This window comes from Ovis canadensis, chromosome 12, assembly GCF_042477335.2.
Source record: "Ovis canadensis isolate MfBH-ARS-UI-01 breed Bighorn chromosome 12, ARS-UI_OviCan_v2, whole genome shotgun sequence".
Classification (NCBI taxonomy): Eukaryota; Metazoa; Chordata; class Mammalia; order Artiodactyla; family Bovidae; genus Ovis; species Ovis canadensis.
The window spans coordinates 17695688-17715197 of NC_091256.1; the positions used below are offsets into that span (position 1 = coordinate 17695688).

The window sequence follows — 19510 nt, forward strand, 5'->3', positions numbered from 1 at the left end:
GAAATTTAAGTCACGTGATGTTCTGGTGTTTCATGATCTCTTCTCATGCTTTTGGTTTGGGTTGTGGGGCAGTAGTGTTCTGTAGCTGGGCTTTGTTTCTGTCATCAAACCACCCAGTCCCCTGTTCTGCTGACCAGTTCTCACCACTGCGTTTTCTCACCCTCCTTTTCCTTCCCCTGGTGTAGATCAGAGTGGTCAAAGCGTTCCACAGTTCCCTCCATGAAAGCATTCAGAAACCCAAGAACCAAAACTCCATCCACAACTTCATGACCCACCCTGAATTCACCATAGATGAGGAGGGGCCACGAACACCACTCCTGGATGAGCAAGAAGAAGAAATTTTTGAAAAGGTGTCTAAGCCTGGGACTAAGATGTCCTCGCCGGGTGGTGAGGACACTCCAGAAACCAACGAAAACAACAGCTCGGTGGATTGCTCCCGAGCACAAATTGTTGCTTCCCACTCGGACAGCCCTCTGCACAGCCTGGAGACATCAGTTTGAAGTTCGTTCTCTGCTTCCCGTTCCTGCCTTCCCTGTCCCCCTTTTCATCTGTCCCGTCGTTAAGGCGATGATGGGCCTTCTCACTGTCGTGTCAGCTGCTCCCAAATGTGAAGAGCCACGAGCACAGACCTACGAGGATTTCAGCTGAAACTCAAGTTGGGGTTTGCAGCAGGACCCAGCTAAGCCCCAGGCAAGTGATGCGGGGTGGATCTATCCCTTGGACGTGTCAGTAGTCATTTTGAAAGAAATGGCGACAATCATCTTGGCGTCTGCCCCACCTCCAATTCTCCCCAACATTCGTATCTGTGTCACCAGTCTCCTTACTTCTGGATTTTTACCCTATGAGTCTATGCTGTTTATGAGCTCAGTTCAAAATTCAGAGCTAAAAACATTATCAAATGAAATGTGTTGAGGTAAGAATGGAAGGTACAGAATCAGATTGTTTTAAAACAATTTTTCCATTTTGAAAACTTATGCCCAAGGCTCTTCTTTTTGCCCTTCCAATCAAACCTCCCCACAATCTCTTGGTCCTTTGCGACCATTGTCTTCCTTGCCTTCACTCTAAGTTGTGATGATTAAAAAAATAGAAAGAATATGGGTGAGTTGAGTCAACTTTGACCTTTCTCCCTTCCGGCCCCAGTGGAACTCTCGGTTTATTTCTAGAGACAGATACATTTCTTTGCTAACGGCCCTTTGGAAGCAGTTGAGAGCAGGTAATACTATATCCCTGTTGTTGCCAGGTTATCTTCTAAACTGCAATCTTGCCCGGTGTGTGTGGTTTCTAAGTGCCAGGAAGATTAGCCTTAACCATGAAGCTCACACATATGTGGTCTGTAGTTTTTACCTGAAGCCTGAGCTTCCTCCTTTTCCTAAAGTGGTGGCAAAGGAATGAATTAAGGTTGACCCTGCCTCCTAACTGGGCTTGGATATTAAGGAACAGAAGCTGGCAGATCTAGGGCAAGACAGACCATCAGAGTCAGCTAGGAGTCCTCCTCCTAGCTCTCAAAAGCCATCTGCTAAGGCTGTTCTCGGGTAGGGCCTGATCGTTGGGGGCGGGACGATTGCGAAGGCGTGGGAGAGGCCACAGTGCCCTTGCAGCAGGACCTGAGAAACCCTTCCTCAGAGCAGTCAGAACGCTGGAGCTCAGGTGACGGGCCAGCTTGGACACTGCCTTCAGTCTTCTAGTTCTCTGCTGTGTCCCCTAGCTCAGCTAGTCGCTGAAAGGGCCCCAGCCTTTTGAAACTATATGGCTCCAGTGACACTCTGCTGACTTAAAGGAGGGAAAGGAGGCTCCCCTCCTCGGTCCCGCGCCCTACACCCTGCTCAAGCCCCTCCTAGAACACTCATTGCAGCACAGTTAGGCCTGTGCCTTCTCTCCCTGAGCACTGCCCAGAGCATCCCCTTCCCTGCCTGGCTCTCAGGGGCCAGGGAACTGGCTAGGAGATTTTTAAGTGCCCCTCAGTGGGACACGATGGAGCCGCATTTGCAGTTTCTCCATTTCTCTCCCTGCTGCGCTGATGTAAGCTCTTCTGTGCAGGAGTCGGCTCATGTCGGCCAAGTCCCATCTCCATCGGGTAAATGAAGCCTCTCCCCTCTTTCTCGACTGATGGGGACGGGGAGAAGGGCCTTGAGACTGCTGGGGACTGCCCCATTTCCATCTGGGGGTCCGCTGACCTGAGCTGTCCTATCCAGCCTTTTCCTGCGGCTCCCTCCCCGCTCCCCCTCTCACCAGAGCTGCCCTAGGAAGGAAAAATAAAGACATTGTACCCCCTGCACATTCCCATTAGTACATCAGCCCCCAAATCTGATTTTGGTTTTGTAAAAGTTATATGTTCCAGTGATCTTTTTTTTCTCTGTCTTCAGTACTGATGGGGGAAAAAATAGCTCACCCAAGGTGTTCGATGTTCACATATATATTTATTAATTGGAAGATTTAGTTCTGTCGAGTCTTTTATTACCTCAGATCAGTTTTTAAAACAAACTTTGGAGGCTATTTTATCATTCCTGCTCTCGAAAGACTCTCATGGTGCCTGACAAGTTTACCCTTGAGGGCTTGTGTCTACTTGTTTAAAGTCAGTGGGATTTTTTCTGTGTATTCTAGTTTCTGTAGTAAGAAAGAAAATATAGAAATATTATGCAAACAATATATACTTTTCTTTAGATCATAAACTGATATTTTTTGAGTCAGCCATATGTATTTTGTTTAAAGGATTTAAAATAAAGTGCTGTCCTGTAACCCTGTGGAAGGGGGCACAAAAGCAGCTGTTAGACATGACAGGTGACTCACAGTGTATTTGCAATTGGTTTTTAAACCAATGCACCATACTACCTTTCTCCAAACAGCCATCTTCATGCTTACGGGGAAGAATTTTGTTGGATCTAGAACTTTTTAATATAAATTTTGCTGGTATGGAATTGAGCAAGTTTAAGTGCTTATGTGCATATATTTTTTATATGTGGGTTTTTTTTTCCTATTCAGTTTCAGTGATCCCACTGGCAGTGGATAAATATGGCATAAGTTAATAAACCTTTCCCCCAAAAATGGTGCTTTGGATTTGAAAAGAGCCTGATGGGGAAAAGGGGGAAATATTATCCTAGATTCCTCTCTTGATAAAACTAGAAAAATGGGCAGTTGATTACCAATGGGAAGGAAGGCATCCAGGAAGAAGGAACAGCTGGCAGGAAATAAGTGCACATCCCCATGGAAACGGGTATCAGGAACTAGTGATCAGGATCAGGGACCTCAGGTAGACTTGTATTTCTTGAAGAACAGCTAGCAGAGTGGTACCCAAGACACTTGGGCTGCACGGGTACTCTGATTTGGGGGTTGCATTTTTTACGGTTCTTTCACCTCCTGTTGCCCCTGGAGTTTTCCATTAGTGATTTTTTTGTGCAAGGATTTGATTTGAGACTTCTCCCCCTCCCCTAGAAAAGTTTTATGCAATATATCGGATGAGAGAGAATAGCTCTACATGGAAAATAAAGGCTGGTTCTAGCCCTAGGTGACAGTCTTGACTAGATCCTTCCCATAGGTGTCCTCTGCTTCTAAAATGACTCCATCTCTAAGTGTGGTAGAGAGACCAAGAAATCCCGCAGGCACTTGTGAGTTCTTCAGGGTTTGCATTTCTTCTTCCCTTGAGCTTCAGAGGGGAGAATCGCACACTTATATCTGAGTGATTACCTCATTGCCAAAACCCAGGGGCATGGCAAGCTCACATGTGTCCTGAAGCCTCTCAGCTCATCCATCACTTCTTCTCTCTCCTGTCTTCCCTGCCCAGTGGCTGAAGCAGCCCGTGATGCCATCCCAAAGTGCACACTTCCTCTTCCTCCCTCTGCACAGCTGGGGGCCCCCTCGCTGCAGTGGGTGGGGTGGGACCCTCTGTAAATGTCTGCTCTCTTAAGCCTTTCCAGGCTCTTCCTCAGAACAGACCCGACAGGCCTCCGTTTAGCTCAGTGCTGCCCTTGCCTCCCCAGCCTGCTGTTAGACCTGCTGTCCCCTTTCCTCCTGATTAGGAGAGGTCGGGGGAGGTGAGCTCCCCATGGCTGAATCGGCCTTTCGTTCGTGTGTCCCCCCTGTGTGTGCATATGCTGTGTGTGAGTATGCCATATACACGTGCCAACACACCTATCTACAGTGTTTCAGGTTAGCACACACACAGGGACTCTGAGTTTCTTTCTTTCTTTTCAGTAACTAGTACAACAGGCACTGGTATTTTGTATAAAAGAAAAAAAACCAAAACAGAAGATTGATTATTGTGATCTGCATGACATACACAAACGGTGATATCAAAGCAGTGTGTACCCCAGTGTGTGTGGTTATAATCTACAGTTCAGCTGAACAGTACACCCAAACTGTATTTGCATTTTAATATTATTTAAGCTCTCTGTACAATGTTTTGCATGTATTTATATGGTTCTTAGGGGAAAAAATGCTATAAATGGCAATTCTGAAATTCAAATATGTTGTTCCATTGAGACAGGAAGAACGGAAGGGGAGTTTTAAAAGGAGGGAAAAAAGAGATCTTCTTTTAGAACAATGAAGCTGTTGCTGATGAGCAAAAACCAAACTGTTGTGCACTGAGAATAAAAATCCATGCCCGCTTGTGACTGTGCTATCCTCTGTATGGATCCACTTTGGGGAAAGGTCACCTGTTGTTGAAATCGAGAAGGGCCCTGCCACGGCCACGTTGAGCGCCTAACTGTGCAAGCCCAGGACTCAGCCTGTTACTGGGTCCTGAAGTGCTTCTCTGCCAACACTTCCCTTTGGTGATTCACAGCCCTGGTTGCCAGTTTCATTCCCTCAGGAAACGAGCTTTGCTCTGCCCACCTTGGTTAGAGTCTGCAATCAGAGAACTATGAAGCTGGGGCTTTTGAAAAAGGATGAATCTGGAAGGATGAAAAAGAGTCAGGTTTGGCAGTCCTTTCTTTCTTTGTTTTAATTTTTAACAAAATGCCTATCAGGAAAATGTTTCCTTTTATGTTAGCAGCTAGACTTCCCTCTGAGCTCAGTCGGTAAAGAATCTGCCTGAAACAGGAGACCCAGGTTTGATCCCTGGGTGGGAAAGATCCCCTGGAGGGGGAAATTGCAACCCACTCCAGTATTCTTGCCTGGAGAATCCCATGGACAGAGGAGCCTGGTGGGTGCAGTCCACAGGGTCACAAGAGTCGGACACGACTTAGCAACCAAACCACCACGTGTTAGCAGCTATTCCCTGCCTTCCTTCCTGAGTTCTTCAGTTCCCACCTTCCCAGAGGTTTCTGGGGGGTTGAGAGTCTGTTGTTTGTTTTAGCTGTTCCATTCACTGGGTCTCTAACATGACTAATATTAGGCCTTAGTTTCAGGTCAAAGCAGCCTCCTGGCAAGTCATTTAGGTTCTGAGCTTTCACATCTCAGAATTCAGAACTCCTCCCAGCAACTCTAATCCAGAGGCACCTACTCTCCTTTAAAACAGCAAGTAAGGAAAGGAGTTGTTGGCTCCCCAAGGTATTTTAGGGAAAGTATGATGTTGAAGAAGAGCCCAGCTCTCCTGGCTATTTGAAGAGGTCGATTCTGAAGGAGGAACCAGCCACGGTTGACAAGTCTTCGGTAATGGGAAGTGTTACCCACCTTTCCTGCCTGTCCCAGGTTGCTCTCCACGGGCATGGACACACTGCCCACCTAGGTTCTTTCAAATGTGCTGGGGAGAAAATAACTAATAACCAACCAAACAAACAGGATCTGGGACTTATTTGAAAACAGAAATCATTCACAAAACAGGACTAAAGTCTTTTTCTTTACTTTGTAGCTTCCATCCCAAATACCCTTACTTAAAAGGGATGCAGAATACACACACACACAGCTCGAGTCCTTTCTAAAGTCTGGCCAGATGTTTCCCCCCTGCCTCTCACCTTGTCTTTGCTGGGCCCCACATCTGTGCGTCTGCCACATCAAACAGGATCCCAAGGAGCCGCACCCCCCAACCCCAGTGTGTGGTGAGGCATAAAGCAGAGCTTCAGAGCAGCTTTCTGGCAGAGACCAGTGTTTCCTAAGACATTGGTTTAATGGGGTATATAGCCAGCTCAGCTCCCTAGGCTTGAGTTACCACATGGAAAAAACACTGTTCTTTTCTTCCATCTTTTCCTACCCCTGTTTCTTAAAAAAAAAAAGAGCAGTTTCTTTGCCCTCCATCTTTAATAATGGTTTGTGAGTCTCCCCTTTCAACAACTGCATCCTCTCCCAGCGGTCACTGGGTTTGTTTGAAACTCTCCACCAGGACTGACTGACCCTGCCCCCAGCCCCACACCCCCACCCGAGTGTATACACACAGCCAGACAACTCCCTAACTTATTCTGGGCAAATCCAAGGATGACTCACTAGGTACCAGGAAGCTGGTTACCAACCCTTGACCTGGGTCTATTAGGGCATGGCCTCCATGCCACTGCAAGCAGGATAAAAATGGCATGTCCTTTACCAGCAGATTTTGAAACCTGTTATAAATAAAACATGTGAACCTGTTACTATCTGTGTAACATCATTCACATCCAGTTGTCCCCCAAATGAACCTGAGCTCTCAGGAGTAATAGTCAACTAGATTCATAGACCAGGATACTTTTAGCCTTGCCTTTTAGCCTTTTAGGCAGTGACTTCTGGGTTCTGGGCTTGCCCGTATCATGATGGAACTAATCATACATCTCTGAAATCTGTTTCAAAGCACACCTCCCAGCTCTCAGAAGATACAGTGCTTGAGCTGAGCGGCCAGTGCCATCACACTCAGAGCTGGCCGCAGCGTCTCCGCTCAGGCTTGGCCCCTGGTTTCAGGCCTGGGCACTACATGGCTTCTCTGGTGTCCCCTGGACTAATGGCCATGAAGACCATCCTCCAAACAGCACAACTGATTAGGTTAGGGTTCTTGTTTTAACTCCCGATCTTCATATCTAGGTAGGCTTTATTTAAAGCAAATATAGGGGATTTCTCGGATGTCACCCTGGAGAAGGAAATGGCAACCCACTCCAATATTCTTGCCTGGAGAATCCCATGGACAGGAGCCTGACGGGCTGCAGTCCATGGAGTCACAAACAGACACAACTGAGCAACATTGACCAGAAGTCCAGAGGTTAGGACTCTGCTTTCACTGCCAACGGTGCAGGTTCAATCCCTGGTCAGGGAACTAAGATCTCGCAAGCTGTACAACATGGCCAAAAAATAATAACAATAAAATTTTTAAAAAAAGCAAATATATATGAAAACTTAAAAGAGAATGTGAAGGTGGGGAGAGAAGGACTGGAAACTACTGATTGCCTTCAGACGTGGTTACACAAACTCTTCATCTGAGTTAAGCATTTCTCCATTAAACCCTCGAGCTGAAACTGCTGCTGATCAGGTAGGAAAGAAAGGAGTTTGAATGTTTTTCTGCTCACCCTATGGTGGAGGAGCTTAAACAGAGTAATTAGATGGAGTAAAATCCTGATATAAACTCTGCTTCTTGCCTGGCTTGATTTTCCATCTCTACAAGGAAAAAGTGGAACTACATCAATGATTTTCAAGCTACATTTTAAAGACCTGAAAGGGATTCCTTAGTGTTGATTCAGAGCCCACGGCTATTCAACAAAAGGAGCACTTTTTAAATATATATAGTTAATTGACTTCTGGGTCAGCTGTAGGTTTAAAAAATGACTTAAAAGCTTTATGAACTCGCCATCTCTAAGGGTCCCCAGTTCTGAAATGCTGAGGTTCTAGTGAACAAATCAAATCATCAGTGCTGAAATGATCCAAACGTGGGTGACAATGTCACAACAAGTTGTGTGAATAAATGCACAAGCCAGCCTAACTGGGATCCTGTCTTTATTGTCTCCTACTATAGTTATTAATGTAACATGAATAATATATAGTAAAACTTTGTGATTATAGATCCTTCAGCTGAGATTGTTATCTGGCTGTTCTGTGTTGGAATTTGTTGGGAAAGAGCAGTAGTTTGGGAATCCAGAGACCTAATCCAGCGGAATGGCATGAAATTAGAGAAGCGAGAGGGCTCATCTGAGCTTTGGTAGAAAGAGCTAGCCAGGGAATCAGAAGGCCTGTGTTACAATCCCAACCCTGGGACGTCCTTGGTAGACCAGTGGCTAAGGCTCTGAACTTCCCAAAGCAGGCAGCCAGTTTTTGAAAGGTTGTTGTTGAATTACGATGCCGGGATTCTTGGCCCCCGGAGGAGAAGAATTCAATCTGGGGCCAGAGACGAGGCTTGATCACTCAGAGCTTTTGTGTAACAAAATTTTATTAAAGTATAAAGGAGATAGAGAAAGCTTCTGACATAGGCATCAGAAGGGGGCAGAAAGAGTACCCCCTGCTAGTCTTCAGCTGGATGTTATATAGTCACCAGCAGTCTGTTAATGAAAGAAAGGAATGTCTCAAAACTCAGAATGGCACCAGGCCCCTCACCCATAAGATGCATTTTGGGATAATCTTGGCTCCAAATGGTTCATCTTGGGCCATAAAAGGATTAACTTCAATCTTGAAGAAGGGCAGATCACCATACAAATAGTTTCACTTACATAGATTAGAGGAACAATATCGGAGTATAACGTACTGGTTTATCAAGTAGGTTCTGAGCCCAAAAGGCGGAACCGACTTGAAGACAGAGTTTGGGGTAAATGCATAGTACATTAGCATAGCTTAAGAGAAACATTTCCGTAAGAGAAAGGCATTGGTTAACTTCAGGTGAAACCAGGTGTCACTATGGCAACACAGAATTTTGAGAGAAACCTCCTTTTAAATTTGTATAGAGAAGGAGAAAACATCGCTAGTTTGTTTCCTCCTGCCGCTTAAGAGAGAGAAAATGTCTGACACTTGCAGGCTATTTCCTCCGTTTGGAGACCCCTGGCCTTCCCGCCTGTTACCCTCTCATTTTGATCCCTGATCAGGGAACTAGATCCCACATTCTGCAACTAAGAATTCCCATGTCACAATGAAGGCCTGGCACGGCTAAAGGAAGAAATAATTGTTCTTAAAACAATCACCAATCCTGCTGCTCATTTGCTGTGACCTAAGAGTCTCTCCAACTCTGACGCACTTTCCAAGCTTGCTCTGGCACCTAAAATTGCTATTAATAACCATGAGAGAATATCTAGATGGCCTTTCTCCATTGCTTTATCGCCTCTAGAACGCAGCGCTGTGTGTGCGCTGAGCACTACCGCATACTGGTACCTGCAGGCTTCACCTGGAGCTCAGACACTTATACCTGCAACAAAGACAAATTGTTCCCTGGCCCTTAAAGTACAAGAAATCAATTTCTTTTCTAAATCAAGTCAACTCTAGCACCAAAATAGCACTGGCCAAGATCTGCGAGAGGCCTCTGCTAGTCCTTTATTTACGGTCTCTTCTCCTCCCCTTGGATATTGGTCCACTCCTTCATTCATCAAGCACTTATTATGCCAGGCACCAACGAATGCGTTCGGGATACAATAGCGAACAAAACAAAAACTCTGACACTTTTAAATTAGTCTTGTGGAGAGAGACAAAACAAATAAATACAGAGCATGTCAAATGGTGACAAGGACCAAGGGGAATGGTGAAGTGCTGTGAGAAAAACAGGGAGCACAGGCCATGAGGACTGGTCTTCTGTAGAGCGAGTGATCGGGGAAGGCGTCTCTGGAGAGGAAGGCTGTAAAGAGAGGTTCTGGAGTAAAAGCCTGAGCTAGTAAATATGCAGAGGAAAGAGATTTCAGGCAAAGGATACAGCAAGTGCGAAGGACCTGAGGCAGGCACTCTTGCTCTGAGGCCATGCAAAGGCGGCAGGAATCGGCACTGAGTGACTAAGTGGGAAACTGGAGGAATAAGTTCAGAGATGGAGGGATGGGAACCCGAACGCCAGCATAAGCTTGGCTTTCTTGAGACAGGACTTCATGAGAGGGCTTTAGCTGAGGGTTCCGATGACCTATCTTACAGTTTAAGGGGGTAACTTTGGCTGTTACGTGGCTGCAGTCTAGGGAAAATGGAAGGAACACACGTGCAACACACGCCTCACATGGGCCTAGCCCAATACTAAGGGATACAGGTAAATTCAGCCTCCCTGTCTGGCTGTGGTCCTATGACACACAAAAAGAAAATGCCTGTTCAAAACAGAACTGAACTGCTTGTTGCCCCAGCTTGTTCAGGCCCTGGTTTATGAAACAGTTGAAATGATACTTTGTTCACTCCCAGGAGAAGGGAACAGGGAACCGTCCTGACGTCCGCCTCGCTCGGAAAGGCCTGCTCGGCAGCAGCGCCCGCATCCTCCCCTGGGCCTCAGCCTAGCAGACAGAGGCTGTCTCCCAACCCGGTCTCACTTCTTGCTTCCAAATTCTCCACAACTCTTCCCGATGACCTTAGGTTGAATGAGAGCAGGGAGCAGAGAAGTGAAAGAAATATTTATGCACTTTCCAAATTTCTCTATCCGAACTCTGCTCTCTCACAGTGTTAACTTAAAAGGAGGGCATCTGCTGCCTTTGTTCTGCTTCAGACATGTCTGGACTGGAGAAGGCCTCTCCATGAGCAAACGTGCAAGGAGGGACAGGGCTATCAACCAGCTGTCCTCCTGCTCCATCGTCTCAGCTCCTAGACCTTCAAAAACGAAGCCTGGCTGCAGCTGTCTTTCCCACAGGGCAATTTTGGCATGTTGGGGGAGTCCGGAAATACAAGAGCCACTGATAACCCCTTCCTAGGGCAAAAGTGAAAGTGAAGTCGCTCAGTCGTGTCCGACTCTTCGACCCCATGGACTGTAGCCTACCAGGCTCCTCTGTCCATGGGATTCTCCAGGCAAGAGCACTGGAGTGGGTTGCCATTTCCTTCTCCAGGAGATCTCCCCAACCCAGGGATCGAACCCGGGTCTCCCACATTGCGGGCAGATGCTTTACCATCTGAGCCACCAGGGAAAACTCAAAGGAGAGCCAACACAGGCCCTGGGTTGCCCTTCCTGGGAGGAACAGCGAGGGCAGTGCTGAGATGGCTTTGTCCTCAGCCCACTGATGCACAGGAAAAGAAGACTAGGACGCTCGTTTCCTTCTCAATATCTCCTCCTGTCACATACTTAGGTCATATCACAACAGCAATAAGCACCAAGAGAACGTCTCAGAGGACCCAGTTAGCTCTTAAGAGTCAGGCACTGCGTCAAATGCCAGAGATGTAATAAATTAAAGCACAGTCTGCCTGAGAAGGTTCAAAGTCTACACGGGGTAACAAACATTTAAACAACTCATCCCAACAACTGGGAGGTGCTATGTGTAAACACAGGGCCATGAAGATACAGAAGAGCAAGAATCCAGCTCCAGATGCAAAGGGCTTTACAGAAGTGGTGATGCTTATGGCAAATTTTTTAAAAGAACAATTTTGGTTTTTTATAAAAATGACACTGCAAACAATGGGTCCAAAAAAGGAAAATAACCAAATACCTCAAGTCACACACCCAGAAATAAACTCATAAATGTGATTTTGCTGGAATTCTACCAAAGAAAACGACACTGTTAAAATGAAGGAACTAGTGCAAAAGCCCAGACTATGAAAGGACAATGAGCTGGGTCAGCTTAGAAGGCAAAGGGGTCTGGAGCTGACCACAGCGGGAGGGCCGGGACCACATCTGGTTCGTGTGCAAACCGGTACTCTGGTGGAAGACATCCCAGAGACGTGTGCTTAAAGAATAAAGGAATACACAAAAGGTAGGCAGGCTAAGCATCCAGAGGGGAAGAGAGAAAGGCCTGAGGGAGTGGTCCATTAAGTGTAAAGAAATGAGCCTCAGGCATCAGGAGATGATACTGTAATAGCAGCCCCATTTAATGAACCGGTGCATATGCCAAGTCCTAAGCCAGGCATTTTTCATAGTTCAACCAATTAATTCTCACAGCAGCATTACTTAAATATCAGTATGATTGTCATTTTACATCCAAGGACACACCCAAAAAGATTAGAGGACTTGTTCAAGATCACCCAGGTAGTAATGTAAGATCTGATACTCTTAACCCAGTGCCTCTGTTTTTCCAAAGAGGATGTTTAGCATGTTGCCCCTCCACCGCAAAGGGCTTTGGTTGCTCGGATGCTTACGTTCTGTCCATTGAAAACCAATCCTAGAATCTTTAGAATCATATGTCACATTCAACTCTTCAAGTCACTCAGTTCAGTCAGTTTAGTCACTCAGTCGTGTCCAGCTCTTTGCGACCCCATGGACTGCAGCACTCCGGGCTTCCCTGTCCATTACCAACTCCCGGAGCTTGCTCAAACTCATCTCCATTGAGTCGGTGATGCCTTCGAACCATCTCATCCTCTGTCCTCCCATCTCCTCCTGCCTTCAATCTTTCCAGCATCAGGGTCTTTTCCAATAAGTCAGTTCTTCACATCAGGTGGCCAAAGTATTGGAGTTTCAGCTTCAGCATCAGTCGTTCCAATGAATATTCAGGACGGATTTCCTTTAGGATGGACTGGTTTGATCTCCTTGCAGTCCAAGGGACTCTCAAGTGTCTTCTCCAGCACCACAGTTCAAAAGCATCAGTTCTTCGGCACTCAGCTTTCTTTATAGTCCAACTCTCACATCCACACATGACTACTGGAAAAACATACCTTTGACTATACGGACCTTCGTCAGCAGAGTAATTCTGCTTTTGAATATTCTGTCTAGGTTGGTCATAGCTTCTCTTCCAAGGAGCAAGAGTCTTTTTAATTTCATGGCTGCAGTCACTGTCCACAGTGAGTCTGAAGCCCAAGAAAATAAAGTCTCTCACTATTTCCACTGTCTCCCCATCTATTTGCCATGAAATGATGGGACCATATGCCATGATCTTAGTTTTTTGAATGTTGAGTTTTAAGCCAGCTTTTTCACTCTCCTCTTTCACTTTCATTAAGAGGCTCTTTAGTTCTTCTTCACTTTCTGCCATAAGGGTGGTGTATCTGAGGTTATTGACATTTCTCATAGCAATCTTGATTCCAGCTTGTGCTTCATCCAGCCCGGCATTTCGCATGATGTACTCTGCATAGAAGTTAAATAAGCAGGGTGACAATATACAGCCTTCATATACTCCTTTCCCAATTTGGAACCAGTCCATTGTTCCATGTCCTGTTCTAATTGTTACTTCTTGACCTGCATACAGATTTCTCAGGAGGTAGGTAAGGTGATCTGGTATTCCTATCTAAGAATTTTCCACAGTTCATTGTGATCCACACAGTCAAAGGCTTTGGCATAGTCAATAAAGCAGAAGTAGATATTTTTCTAGAACTCTCTTGCTTTTTCTATGATCCAGCAGATGTTGGCAATTTGATCTCTGGTTCCTCTGCCTTTTCTAAATCCAGCTTGAACATCTGGAAGTTCACGGTTCACGTACTGTTGAAGTCTGGCTTGGAGAATTTTGACTATTACTTCGTTAGCCTGTGAGATGAGTGCGATGGTGTGGTAGTTTGAGCATTCTTTGGCGTTGCCTTCCTTTGGGATTGGAATGAAAACTGATCTTTTCCAGTCCTGTGGCCACTGCTGGGTTTTCCAAATTTGCTGGCATATTGAGTATAGAACTTTCATAGCATTATCTTTTAGGATTTGAAATAGCTCAACTGGAATTCCATCACCTCCACTATTTTGTTCATAGTGATGACTTCACACTCCAGGATGTCTGGCTCTAGGTGAGTGATCACACCATCGTGATTATCTGGGTCATGAAGATTTTTTTGTACAGTTCTTCTGTGTATGCTTGCCACCTCTTCTTAATATCTTCTGCTTCTGTTAGGTCCCTACCATTTCTGTCCTTTATTGAGCCCGTCTTTGCATGAAATGTTCCCTTGGTATGTCTAATTTTCTTGAAGAGATCTCTAGTCTTTCCCATTCTGTTGTTTTCCTCTATATCTTTGCACTGATAAAGTGGTTAAAGGCAACATCAGAGCAATTCGGTTTAAAACACATATTCTGTCACCAGGAGTGAACAGTTTTCTTCTACTATCAGGACAAATTACTTCAGATACCTGTTTTCTGTTTTGAGTGATTGATTTAATTGGTTTACTGTGGTGAGGGCAGGGGTGTAGCCAGAGCCGGGAAACCCAGAGCTCAGTCTGAGGCCTGGGAGCCTCCTGTGAGGAGGCTGTTTCCCTCAAGCATGGGGGCAGGAGAAAATAAGAGGGGATGGAAGACTCGGCTGACTCAAACACGCTATGTAGATGATAAGATCACACAAGGGAAGACCTTGAGATGGTCGCGGGCAGGGGGACGTTCTTGAAAATTTTGTTAAAGCAGCTGTCGAGGTTCTGAGGTTTGGCTCTGTCTGCTTCCCCACCTGCCATCTTCCAGGCTGCCCGTGCACACACCATCTGCTCTTGGCACCAGGTCTGGGAAGCCCTGCACCCACGAGCCAGCCACAGGCACCCAAACTCTGCATTTGTTTCTAAAAAGCACCTTCCAGTGCTCCTCAGACGCTGAAACAAACACTGTCAATCCGGAGGCAGATAAAACTCAGTATCACAGAAACCCAGGGGGAGCAATCACACACACCCTATCACCTTGACCCCTCTTGAATCACGCTCCCCGCAGACCACAGCGCATCAGCCAGCCCAGGCAACAGTGTGCAGGCGCCCTTGCTTCTATCATATTGAGAGCTGAGCATCACTTCCTGGGCCCCAGGCTTCATCAGCACGTCGGTGGTACTGCTTCCTGTGGCTGACTATCTGTTTCCATTCTGGCAAAGTGTTTGCTCTCTTCTCTCTGTTTTGGGGGTTTGGGGGAGGATGAACTTCTCAAGGAGCCCGTCTCTGCCCTCTTGGCCATCTCCCCCTCGGAGCCCCACACGTCCCCGCCACAAGGCAGAGTGTCTGGCGTCCCCCTGAGCCAGGCTGGGGAGCTCCACACCCAGAAGCGCTCTCCCCTCTTGCAGTCAGCATCGCAGCCACAACCAGGTAGAGCCAAACTTGCTGTTTTATATTTTGGGTCAAGTCAGCCTGACATTTCAGGGATAGATGCAAGGTAGAGTTGGTTGTGGGAGAGAAAGTTCTAGAAAGAAAGACTGGAAGCTTTAGAAAAGAAGAAGTAAAAACCAATAGACTTTTTGTGATGGATTTTGATAAATGAAGATTTAAGAAGATGAAAATTTGAGAGTCGAGTTGTATGTCAGGGAATGTTCAGAAAATGGAGACCAGGAGGATTTCTGTCATTCTTATTTACTAAAAAAAAAATGCTTATACTAGATGGGATTATATGTAAAACACAAACCAATTCTGCCTTTTCTCTTGAGAGTCAGCAGTTTAGGAAGAGACAGGAAAAGTGGCAGGCTGACTGGCAAGCTGATGACGACTAAGAGAAGGCCTAGGAGGAGAAGCTGAAGCCAGAGAGGGTCGCAGAATAATGGATGCCACCACTTCAGCGCAGTCGGAGCCCGCAGGGAGAACCTCAGAGCCCAGCACTCTGCGGGGAACCCTCGGCAGCCTGGACAAGTGAGTGCCGGGGGCGGTGAGCGCTCCCCTCCCCTGATTTAGAAAGAGGGTCCTGGTCTATCCTGGGAAGCTTCTGCCCCAGCAGCCTTGCCACCCCTCACCAGGCTCTTGTCTCCTAAGACCGCTAAACTCTTGGCTCAGAGAGGTTTGCTCAGAACTGCTGGGAGGAAAGGAATAGGTATTGCGAACAGAAAGGAGTTGTTGGGAAGAGAGGAAATATGATAACACACCACTTCCTTAGAGCTGGCTTCCTGGCATGGCTGGGTTTCTCATGCGCAGAGGCCCGCATGGCGGTCCTTGAGCTTTCCTTTTTCAAGTCCCACGGATCACTCCTCAAAGAAACAGAAGCAAAAACCAGTTTCTACTCGGATGGAAACAAACGGCCCACTTTTTACACAGATGTGCTTTTACGTCCTAAACACTTGCCATGAATGAAAATGGAATCACAGATATGATAAAGACACAGCCTTGGATCATAAAACCCCACAGCATTAATCATAGATGTAAATCTTACAGTTAAAACCTTCAATATTATATTAACAAAAAGTCCATCAATAGTTGAAACTTTGACACTGAGAGGTATTGATTTCAGTGCAATGATAAAAGCACAGCTCAACAGCAATAAATTAAAAATCACTGTAGTTTGGGGAGGTAAATGTCATTACCGTGATAAACAAATACATGTCCCCTGCAGGTGGACAAGGTCATTGATGGGGAATGAATTCATAAAGTGTCAGAATCCTGCAGCACTCCTCCAATACTATTTCTACATCCATTCATTTGATAATTTATTCATTCATTCATTTAACAAATATCCATCAGGTTCCTACTCAGTGCCAAGCACTGTGGCAGGCACAAGGTGAACAGGACCGACAAGGACAGCCTCCTGGAGGTTACAGTTAAGTGGGAGGGTCGGATACAAACAGATGAACGAAAGCATGGCTAGCATAACATCAGTCAGTCGCAAGCTATGAAGAAAAACCAGGGCAGAGTAAGGGGACTGGAGGACCCAGGAGGGTGTGACCGGGGAGGACCTATCTGAGGAGGTGACATTTCAGAAGAGTCCTAAATTAAATGAGGGGATTGAACTACGGGAGAGGGAGCAGCGAGACTGAGACAAGACTGTGCTTTGCTGGAAGCAGCATGGAGTCCTGGTCATCAAGGTCAGAGGAAAATAGTAGGAAAGGAGGTCAGAGGCAGGCAAAGGCAGAAGAGAAGAGGCCGTCACATTCTCACCTGTTAGGGACAATGGATGCTATCCCACGTGTGATGAGAAGTCATGGGGGGTTGCAGAGGGGGCACGTGATCTGATTTAACCGTTTAGAGGATCACTCTAGCTCTTGTGTGAACATAGTATGTTGGGGCCAAGAGTGAAAGCAAGGAGCTCATTAGAGAGGTTCTGGAAAAGGTCTTTGTGGAACTAGTGGTGGCTCAGACCGAGGTGGTGGCAATGGAGGAGCAAGAGGTGATGCTTTGGGGTAAATGTACCGGTTGAGCAGATAGAAACTGCTGGTTAACCAGCAGTGGGATGTGAAAAAGAAAACATTCAAGAATGGCTCCAAGGGTTTTGACCAAGCCATTAGATGACAGGAAACACCAGAGGAACAGGTTTATGGGGGGTGGGGGAGAACAGGAGTTCTGTTTTAAACATTTTTGGTTTGAGATGTCTATTAGGTTACCACATGGAAATGTCCGGTATGAAACTGGGTGAACAAGTCTAGAACTCATAAGGACAAAAACCTTCCCTGATGGATGACCTGGTTTCTAGCATTTGGAGGTGCAAGTCTGCTAGTGATGCACTCTGTAACCTCAACTGGCTGATTCCTATAGCCAAAACAGAGCTAGCCTGGCCCTGCCCAGGAATTGCGAACAGCCCGGTCCTTACCCAGCGCATCTGCATGGTCAAATTCCACAGCAGAGCAGAGTGTTGCTTGAAGACCAGCCCCACAAGCTGATGCTACAGGGATTATTAAATGCAAGCAACCTGGACTCTTGTCCCAGAGCTGCTCCTTAATTGTAAGTGGATAATCTCTTCCAAGCAAGACAGAAAGCTGAGGGGCAGGGAACAGGGTAAGCAGGAGCAAATGGATTTGACAAGTTTGGAAGACAGTGTGAAGCCATAGAAAGAAGAGTCTTTGGGCCCAAACAGACCTAGATTTCACATTCCATCATGCTCCTTCCTACCTATGTGATCTTCCCTATGTTACTCTACCTTACTGAGTCTAAATCTCAGGTTCCTTGGTCACAAAGAGAGATGGGATCGTTATACAGATTAAATAAGCTTTAATGCAAACCACTGGCATCCAGTGAGCATTCAGAAAGGATAGCTCCCTTCTCCCACATCCTCCTTCCCTCTCTCCATGAGGAGGTAACCCGCTCTTCTACCACCCAGCCCATCCCACCTCAGTTTTCCTTCCCTCGGCTCCCACCCCAAAGCCTCGAGTCCTGCCTCTGGAGGAAGCATCTCCCCCCACCCCCCACCCCCGGCCCATGGCTGGATCGTGGCCCTTGGTTTTCCTCACAGGACTGGAGACCACAGCAGCAGCATCTTTTCTGGGTTTGTGGCTCTCCTTGCCATCCTTCTGGTTGTGGCAGTTTTCTGAGTCCTGTGGAACTGCGGTAAACAGAAGAAGCATGAGTCCCTTGTTTGTCCAGAGTTGAGACACACTATGATCAATTGTCTAGTCTGGAATTTAAAGCCCAGTTCTCAGATGGCACAGTGGTAAAGAATCGGCCTGCCAATGCAGGATATGCAGGAGACGTAGATTCACTCCCTGGGTCAGGAAGATCCCCTTGAGGAGGAAATGGCAACCCACTCCAATATTCTTGTCTGGAAAAATCCCATAGACAGGGGCCTGGCAGGCAACAGTCCATGGGGTCACATGGAGTCAGACATGATGGAGCACAGACACACACATTGCCCTCCCGAGATAAACCGTTGCACCGAGGAGTCCTCTGTTCTTACCTGTGTGTTAACACAAGTCATTGTCTCCGTTGGGATCACAAGCTGTGGCTCTGAAAGCTCCATGCTGAGTCGAGCTTCATTCTGAAAGCCGTGCCCTGGTACCCTGTGCCCATTTCTTCTTCCTGCTTCTGTCTCCTGAGTCCCCTGTTCTTCTAGCTCAAAGGCATTGGTCAAGTCTGGAAACACATTTTTCATAATACATGGTGAGGATGGGGAATATTTTCTTCCCCAGTTCTGTGTAGCTAAGCCCAGCCATGACCTCTGTGTCTCTCATTGTCTTGCAGGGCAAGTTCCCTACCTCCAAGTTATCACCATGCCCTTGTTGACTCTGCCTCGACCAAGACAGCGAGCCAAAAATATTTATGACCTCTTGCCCCGAAGACAAGAAGAGCTGGGTAGGTTTTTCTTTCTCATCCATGGAATCCAGGACTACAGAACTTCTGCCCCCAGAATATAGGTCTCACCTGCAAAAGCAGCTTTTTCTAAGCATGCTACCATCCTGCTCTTCAGGGAGCCGGCAAGAGGACGGGACAGACAGGTGGCAAGGTTCACCTCCAGTGGGGCCTGGGGGCTTGAAGAGGGAGCAGGGAGTCATCGGGGTCAGGGATCTGGTTTGGGGTTTTCTCCAGCTTCATTGAGAAATGACTGGCCTATGTCACTGTATGAATTTACAGAGTACAGCATGATAATTTGATTACATAGGCTACAGTTTTGGTTTTTCTTGATGTAGTTAGCTGGGTATGTCTAAGGTTGGGAAAGACACACAGGAGGAGAACATGGCCTCCAGCCTCAAGTCAGGGAGGGCTCACCCGAGAAGACTCCTCCCAGCCAGCCTCCTCGAGTCCTGTGTTAGTGTCCATTTGTCCTCAGCGAGCTGAGGAGTGTTCCTGGTCTCCCAGCTCATCATCCTTGAAGCCCTGTGTTAGGGACCAAACGACGGTCTCTAGGACCTGAGTCATGTTTACCAGAAAGAGACAGGATATGCGCTCATCCTGCCTGGCCAATCATGTAACACCAGCTACTCCTGTAACGGAGACAAAGAACTGCCTGTATATAAGCCGCCATACTCCTTTGTTTGGGGCTCTTGTCAGATTCCCTTGTGTGGGATGAGACTTGGGCCCTAGCGCGCTAGGAATAAAC

The 19510-nt window shown here is 46.8% G+C and overlaps 2 protein-coding genes across 3 annotated transcripts in view; both read left to right on the top strand.

Moving 5' to 3' along the window:
• Positions 1-1093, top strand: part of LOC138415974 (plasma membrane calcium-transporting ATPase 4-like) — a 50461-nt gene extending 49368 nt beyond the window's left edge. For both annotated transcript variants that reach the window (XM_069544529.1, XM_069544530.1), the window contains one exon: positions 186-1093. In XM_069544529.1, coding sequence (XP_069400630.1) covers positions 186-500 — 315 coding nt within the window. In that variant the 3' untranslated portion in view covers positions 501-1093. The remainder of the gene's footprint in view (positions 1-185) is intronic.
• A 14223-nt stretch (positions 1094-15316) lies between these two features.
• LOC138416284 (lymphocyte transmembrane adapter 1-like) overlaps positions 15317-19510 on the top strand; it is a 95158-nt gene continuing 90964 nt past the window's right edge. The window contains 3 exon segments of the mRNA XM_069545104.1: positions 15317-15405; positions 17930-18039; positions 18655-18765. Of these exon segments, the coding sequence (XP_069401205.1) occupies positions 15317-15405; positions 17930-18039; positions 18655-18765 (310 nt within the window).